The sequence below is a fragment of the Micropterus dolomieu genome, linkage group LG01, assembly GCF_021292245.1.
Source record: "Micropterus dolomieu isolate WLL.071019.BEF.003 ecotype Adirondacks linkage group LG01, ASM2129224v1, whole genome shotgun sequence".
NCBI lineage: Eukaryota > Metazoa > Chordata > Actinopteri > Centrarchiformes > Centrarchidae > Micropterus > Micropterus dolomieu.
Window position 1 is genome coordinate 33496763 of NC_060150.1, and position 8591 is coordinate 33505353.

The 8591-nt window shown below is 41.4% G+C and overlaps 1 protein-coding gene across 1 annotated transcript in view; it reads right to left on the minus strand.

Annotated features, from left to right (window-relative positions):
* The window catches only part of oplah (5-oxoprolinase, ATP-hydrolysing), a 20994-nt gene extending 14380 nt beyond the window's left edge, over window positions 1–6614 (minus strand). Inside the window, 9 exon segments of the mRNA XM_046065848.1 lie at window positions 705–843; window positions 1394–1559; window positions 1779–1974; window positions 2612–2735; window positions 3689–3803; window positions 4424–4482; window positions 4485–4614; window positions 5449–5655; window positions 6367–6614. Coding sequence (XP_045921804.1) covers window positions 705–843; window positions 1394–1559; window positions 1779–1974; window positions 2612–2735; window positions 3689–3803; window positions 4424–4482; window positions 4485–4614; window positions 5449–5619 — 1100 coding nt within the window. The 5' untranslated portion in view covers window positions 5620–5655; window positions 6367–6614.
* Between the last annotated feature and the right edge of the window lie 1977 nt (window positions 6615–8591).

Here is an 8591-nt window from a genome sequence, read left to right on the forward strand (position 1 = left end):
CAACAATCTTGTCCCTGATGTCCGTAGAAAGCTCTTTGGTCTTGCCCATGGTGGTGATGTTGGATGCTGGTTGTTTGGGTGTTGACAGGTGTCTTTTATACAGGTAACGAGGTGAGGCAGGTGTATTTGATGTAGATAATTTGTTGGGATTGGGGCTGTGTCTTAAAGAAAGACTAACTGGCTTGTAGGAGCCAGAATACTTGCTGTTTGGTAGGGGGTCAAATACTTGTTTTTCCTCATCAGATGGTCATCAATTTTTAAAAATTCATATGATGTGATTTTCTGGAATTTTCTTTGGGATTCTGTCTTTCACTGTTAGAATGTACATATGATTAAAATTATAGATTGTTGCATTCTTTGTAAGTGGGCAAACCTGCAAAATCAGCAAGGGGTCAAATACTTTTTTCCCCCACTGTATAAAAGGTGAATAATATTGGTCCAAGCACAGACACTTGGATTCATCATGTACAAACTGAGATCGATTTGATAAATAGGATTTAAACCAGCTCAGTGTTGTTCCTTAATGCAAATTAAAGGTTTGAGTCTCTATAATAGGGCGTAATGGTCAATTGTGTCTAAATCTAACAAGACAAGTACAGAGACAAGTACTTTGTTCGATGCATTCAGAAGGTCATTTGTACCCTTGTGCGATAGTCAAAAATCATAAACAAATGTGTGTCAAGACTGGCGACTGACTAACAGACCTGAAGAAGAGTCGTGATCCTCCGCCTGCAGCCACAGTGTTGATGTCCAGCTGAGGTGCCTGCAGGGTGACTCCAGCTGTTGTAGCCTCGAACACGTGTTCATATTGGCCTGCATACCTGCTTACATCAGTGGATGTTCCTGGAGAGAAAGACAAGAGATAGGCTTTCTCCTTAAATACACAGAAAGAGATGTGTAATTCTATGTACAATGTGTAATTCCTGGCCACATTCGGCTCCTCTGCTCTTTTCTAATCGCATGTAACGTCAGAGCTTATCTTTATATTATCTCTGGATTAGTGGGTGTCACTTCTTCTGCAACAATGAAGTTAAAAAGACCATCGCCTTGTATGATGATCTGTGGTGAGGGGCACAAGCGGTATTAAAAGACAGGATGCCCTGTGGCTAGCTGTGTTAGCATGCTAACTTCAGTAGATATCTCCGCAACACATTACATAGAAGTCTTGGACATAATGTCTTACACATTGTACCTTTAAACTGTAATTAATCTACGCACTTAATAACATTTTAAACAATTGCAAGTGAAAGACAGAAATAAAGAAACTATCAAATGTACTGAATTGACAAAAACACAGAACTACAAAACAATGGCAGGAAGTTCCTCACATAGTCGGTGCACTCAGTAATTGTTCAGGGTACTAACAGTATTCCTCAGCAGTCCCCGTACTCACCACCCATGTCAAAGCCAATCACAGGTTTTTTCTCCATCTGGCTGTAAGAGGTGATAGCGTATCCCACCACACCCCCTGCTGGGCCGGACAGAACGGCCCGTGAACCGCAGAACTGCTCCATGGGTGTCAGACCACCATCTGACTGCATGAACAGGACATCCACATCCTGAGGATGGAGGGAAATAGGGGATGGAAGAGATCATTTCAATGTTCAGATGAAATAGGGTCTTAAACAGACACCCAGCTACTCAAAAATCTGGAAAACCCTCTCTGTGATCTGTAAGGTGGTGACCTGATTTATACCTCTATAGACTAAACAGTAGACTAAAGAAAAAAAGTAAAAGAAAAACACAAATGTTGATCTGAAAAATACACCGGAACACACCTTCAGGCCGCCCTTGAACCCAGAGGTAAAGCCTTTTAAATACTGATGAATTTTGGGTGTGAGGTAGGCATCGGCGCAGACAGTGTAGCCCCGAGGGACCGCCCGCACCATGGGCATGACCTCGCTGGACAGAGAAACCTGGGTGAAGCCCAGACGACGTGCCAAAGCGCCCACTGCTTTCTCATGATCGGACCATCTAAAACAGAGAGAGAGAGACACACACAGGGAGAGGAACGGAGTGAAGCTAGAAAGCAAGTCGGACATAAAGCTCTTCTGCAATATCACCTCTGCTCTTTATTGTGTCTGTCTTATCACTTAAAAGCCTTTCAAGACAAATATTTCCCAATGGAAAGGAAAGTATGCATGTGATTTGTTGGTGTGACATGAAGCAAAACTGCTTTGATTACTTTCTTTATTATGAACTAGAAGTAATAAATCTGCTGACTGTTACTACAACTGTGAATGGATTTCAAGGAACAAATGGAGGTAAAGAGAGAAAATGTTGAAGAGAAACATGAACTTCCACCCAGTTAACCTCATTGATTGATTGCATACAATAGAAACAGGCTAGTGGACACCAGATACCTCTGACATTTACAGCCTACTTTTACTCCCGCAGACACATACAGAGCAAAAATTGCATAAATGAGTATACAGTGACAAAAAGAAAAAACAACATATAAGTGAGCAGTGAGTTGGAAGTTAAGTTCCTGGCTCGGCGAGATGACCTGGGAAGGAAAGGAAAGCAAGCCAATGAAAGAAAGAGGGAACAACATATCAGATTATTGAGTAAATATGCCAAACAGTACAAAAACACAAGCTGTACTACTGACGTGTATGAGTGCAGCAGAAGCACAGCCAGACTGGTGATCCCGCGAGACAGAACTCCTCTCAGGTCTTTTTCCACTCGCTCCAGATCCAGCTCCCTCCACACCTCCAGAGAATCGCCTGTACTGCCTGAGGGACACCAGCACACACACAGAGATTATCAGGATTATTTCAAATTATGCACGGCATTCAGGCAAAGCTCTCATGTGTGTGCCAGTAGAATGAGCTTACATTCCTACATTTACAACCAAAGAACATACAGAATATTGCCTTTGTTATAGCCCTGTCACCACCGAAGGCTGAGGATAACTACAGAGGAGACTTGGAGGCAGAGAGATGTTTGTAAAAACTTTTGTATTTATGCGTGCATTTCATTTACATAATAATTCAAACAAAATGAGAAGTAATGCATAAGTAAACATAAGTAGTAAAACACGACTTACAGCCTCACAGAGCTGCTATAGCATGTAGCTCTTTTTTGTGCACTTATTGAAGTTAACTGAAGTAAGTTACTGATTTAAAAAACCTATATAACTGTCTGTAAGCTGCATTATGTATTAACAAGACTCTACAGCCAACCTTTGAGACTCTGTGAGGCTGTTCTCAGGCACCGCAGTGCTTTTTAGCAAGGTGCAAACATGCTCACAATGATAATGCTAAGTTAAAATGCTGATGTTTAGCAGGTATGTTTACCATGTTCACCATCCTAGTTTAGCATCTTAGCATGGTAACATACGCTAACTAGCACTTAACATAAAGTAAAGCTGAGGCTGGTGGGAATGTCATTCGTTTAGCAAGTATTTAGTCATAAACCAAAGTATTGGACAAACTGAAATTGAAAAGTTAAGTGATTAGCAAAGTTATTACAATATATCCTGAGATGGACATAAGTGTGAGTACCAAATTTCATGACAGTCAATCTAATGGCTTTTGGGATATTTGAGTCTGGACCAAAGTGGTGGACTAACAGGCAGACTGATATTGCCATTAGCCAGGCTTCTAGCTTGGCTAAAAAAAAAATGTAGCAGCATAAAAGATCTACACTGCATTTAGGGTTTCGGCCAAAAAGTTGTGTTTCACACCTTTGACAATACGTTTGGGATCTTGTCTGGGCAGCTGGCAGCCATCTTGCCTGAGGACGACTCGCTCATCCACCTCTATTACCTCCTCGTAAAGCACTTCAGGAACTGCCACCTCCTGTATACACACAAACAAACACACACACAAGTTGTGTAAATTCAAAGCAGGTGTTCCAACAAGAGAAACATCTGACCAACCGTACATGCCCGTGATATACTGATAAGACAAAACGCAACATAATGCAGGAGGCTGGGTCAAATGTCAACAAGTAATGAACTAGTGGTCAGAGTAAGCCTCCATGTTTGTTTGATGGGTATAGTTTGCCTATACTGTATGTGAACAGCACTTAAAATTAGCAAAATATAGTTTATTGCAGAATAATCTATACTTTGTTATTCTAATTAGCCTTTCCAACAGTTTGCTCTGTAACACAGCATCAGCTTCATAGATCGGTGAACACTTAAACCATAAATGGTACAACTGGTCTGGGGACAAACTCCAACAACTGTCCCTTGTTTCTGTAACACAAGATAATGACTAAACCTTGTGTTGCAGGGACACTAGACCTGTACCCAGGCTGCTCATGAACACCACATACAGTATAGTCAAAAAGGCATAATGATGGGACGATAAACGTGAATATGTTTGTGACTTGGGTAGCTGGGGTTAGGGGTTACGTAAGCCTTTCCGAACATTTATGTATTTACTCATGGGTTAAGAAAACAAGCATTACAAACCAAATCAAATAGTTTTGGCCTGGCCTGTGTGCCAATGTGCAACAAGTCCTTGAAGCCAGTGTGACCAAGAGCGCGGTCCTTTCTCCCTCTCTCTCCAGGAGCGCGTTAGTTGCCACTGTTGTTCCCATTCGGATCCAGCCAATCATAGCGGTGTCTACAGGCTGGTCGCGAGGAAAGACCTGCCCTGTTTCCTGTTATAAATCCACACAAATATGTACAGTATTTCACTTTACTGTTCATACTGATGATGTAGTGATGTAATATTACATATGAAATTATCTTAAATAATAGCTCAATATGATTTCTTTGTCTCTTTTGTGCTTTCTTCGACTGCTGTCTTTACAGACATGTTTTGATCTGCTCTCAGGCTGTCGGCTTTATAATAATCTTATAGTTCAACAAATAGTTTTTTAATACTCTGTTTTAAACTAAGGCAGGATTGCCTAACCATGCTTCCACCTTTTTGGCAATAGCCTGCTGGGCTACCTGTCCATTACAAATACAATATCTTTGTTTTGGCAGCTTCATTGGTATGCTTGGCATGTGACTCGGGTCAGACTCATGTCATAGTATTATGGTAAAACTGTAATAAGAATTAAATTGAACGGAGGAGCACATTAGGAGTCAAAAGGCAAATCTCAGGATTCGGGACTTCCAAGTCAAGATTGCTATCTTGAACATCTCTAGCTCGACCAAGCCAAGGGCATCTTTTCAACCCAAATCCAGCCCCTAGTAGGTAGCAGTACCTAGCTTTCCAGTAACTCATCACTTTCAAGGCTTCAGGCAATGACCAGGTGTATTTCTTCATCTCCATTTGACCTCAAATTTCACAAAACTCTTCCCATGTAATTTTAACTATGAAATAATATTAATAATATTTCAGAAAAGTATGCATTAACACATCCACCTATCACAGAACCGGAATCAGCTTTATTGCCAAGCAGGTTTACACATACAAGGAATTTACTTGGTGTTGCTAAACAATAAACACGACAGGTTGAAAAACATAAGAAAGATCACATTACCTGTTCCAGTACTCTACGGATCCCCTCAGTGGGAGCGTCTTTGTAGTTCTGGGGGTCCCGGGACAGCAGCTTCAGGACTCTTTCTCGACCATCGGGCAGCCGGGCAAACACATCGGTGAAGGTGCCACCCCGGTCGATGGCAAAGTCGAATTTCCCCTTAGTCTCAGCCATCGTGAAGAGAGAAAAGAGCTGCTCCTGAGTGTGTGACTAAGGTAAGAGAGGGGGAGAGATTAGATACTCTACTCTGTAACATTATACTGATAAGGTTCCCTCACTGTCCACTTCTAGCACAACCAAGCTTATATAAGCCTGCCCACCTCTCATTGTCTTTCTCTCTCTCTCCTAGGCTCCTCAAGGTTTTGGTTTGGTTTGACATGTTGCTGCCTACAAAAAGATTACAATACATTTCACTAGTGACGCATCTAAACGCCACACCTCATGCTTATATTTGTCTAAACAGTTTATATTAAAGACAATCACTTTAACTTGGCTTGTCTCCCCTCACTGTCACATACATACTTTGAACTTAGTTCGTAGTGGCGTGATTTCTGCACCTTTTACACGGCATGTCAGAATTGTGCGTTACAGGTTTAAATATGTATGTTTACATTGCAATTTTAGAGACATATTGCATCACAACAAATCGCGCAAATCCCAGAGGAACCCTGCAGGAATATAAATGAACCGGGACGGCCACCATAAAGCAAGATAAGGCAGGGAGACTCGTTTTTTGTTTGGGCGATAAGCAATGGCAGTGAATAATACGAGAACAGTTGCACTGCCTCAATGCTATCGAAATGAGCTCTGAATTAAATACTTGAGAGGCTAAACCTGGGGCTACAACCCATTGCAACTTGATGTGGTCTATGCCGAAGCAACGAACCTAAAGTCGGTCGGTAAACGGACAGCTTTACTCACCTGTTCGCTGCTGGTGCACTGGCAGTGTTAATCTTTGATAATCCGTTAACTATCAGATCCTCCTCCCCTCACCTCTCTGTCGGCCTCGTTACTAGCAGGACCTCATCGAAGAACCTCTCTATCTGCGGCTGCCAGGGCTTTAAACCCCGCCCACATGTGAGTAGCTCAAAAAGATTTGCTGTCTGTCGATATTAGTGTTTTTCCTGAGTGTAAGTGTAAAATGTTAGAGTTCTCTAAATGTGTCTATGTGTTATTGAAACACTGAACTCATGTACTGTGAAATATGAGAGGGCATCTTTATTCATCACCAATGGCATTGTCAGCCTGCACTACCAGTAACTCGTCAACAGATGTCAGTGTCGCTGTGGTGGACACGCGTGTACGCGCGTGTAAGAGGGGAAGTCGGGTGTCACATTTAGCAGGTGCGCTGTCAGTACGCTCTCAGTGGCTAAATAAGGTGTCATCATAGGGTGTCATGAGAGAAGTAGCGTCATGGTCATGGAGAGCCAAAGCCTCAAGCACACAGACCAGACATCACATGCCTCACACTGCATCCAGGTTCTGAAGCATGTTTTCTGAATCATTTTGTGCTACATGACCTTTAGGCACGAGCATGGCCCTCTCCAGGCCAGCAGACACACCAGTACAAGGTGCAAGGTACAAGATCAATTTAATCATCATATTACAACAAGGTTGGAAATTGAAATACAGTTTGTGGTTCCCGACCGGGTCCGTGTACGTTTTTAAACACGGACGGAGACAGGATGCAACTGTGCACTGCAAACAAAAACACTTAAAAGTTAAAATAACAAGACTAACTGGGCATGTGGCATCCTTATCATATTAAATGACACATGGCCTGTAACACAGACATGTCTTATATATATATTTTTGGCCTGGAAATGTTGTGTGCCACATAATTGAGGAACATTATATTTATAACATGTACTTGGGCCCTACTATAATTAACTATGGAAGCCAACCTATGGTTTGACTTGCAGAAGATGACTGACGAAATGACAGATTGTAAGCCCTGATAAAACCTTAGCTTGTGTGTACTAGGAAATCAATTATATAAAGGAGAAAACAATTTTCTCTTTTAATGACTGGCTGCAATATGCAGTTTTCTAATATAAAGTCCTTGCTTCATCATTTATAATTATATTATCTTGGATCTGCAGGACCTGCCACTCAGACTGACTTCCACAAATGTTTGCATGATTCTTTGCTTTTAAATTAAATTATGAGACTGTTGGACAATTTCCTTCCACTCTTATGCAAAAGTGCTGAATACTAAGGTACACAATACTAAGGCGGGGCGCGGCTGTGACTCACGAGGTAGAGCGGGTTGGCTGTTAATCGGAAGGTCAGTGGTTCAATCCCCTGATTGCATGTCAAAGTGTCCTCAGGCAAGATGCTGAATCCCAAATTGCCCCTGGTGGCTGTTCCACCAGTGTATGAATGTGTGTGACTGGTGAATGCAGATGTAGTGTAAAAGTGCTTTGAGAAATGACTGTTAACATACGTTGTACTACAATGCAATGCAGAGAAGAAATGCAGCCGCTGAAATACATTCAAGCTAATTTTTTGCAGGGTAATTTTTTGCAGGGTGAGGCAGCAGAGGAAGATCCTGGGAAAAAACAATACAGAATTAAATCTTTGAAAAACATTTAGTGTTTTTCTTGACTATAGCGTTCCAAGGTCAGTGTGATAGGTAGACAAGATCAGTGCTTTATTTCATCATTTCCTGTCAGAACAAAATGGTAGAGTGTCTGATTTATTGTAAACTGCAAAAACAGTGTACTCTGACAATGCAGATAATACAAGTAGTATGTACAATGGAACTGGGACAATGGTCTCCCCCCTGAAGGAGGAAAATCTGAGGCCTTCAAAGATCAAGTTTCCACTTCCTGTTTAAAAGTAGCTTATAGCTGTTCCATGTTTTCATGCATTTGTTACATGTTCCCAAATGGTCCAGCAACATCCACCAACCCTTAAAGTAAGTGGACTTCAGCCCTAAACCACATATATTATATGTATTTATGTATTTAGGATTTAAAATATTTAAAATAACACCGAAATGTATTTATTAAAATAAGTTGCTTTTCTTTTCCCCAGTGTTTTTTTTCTGTGTACAATGTGTCTGCTGTATTATGAGTCATGTTCCGGAGATGTTTGAAAATTCCTTGTGTAACCCTGTTCATCTCTTTACACTTTTACTACTC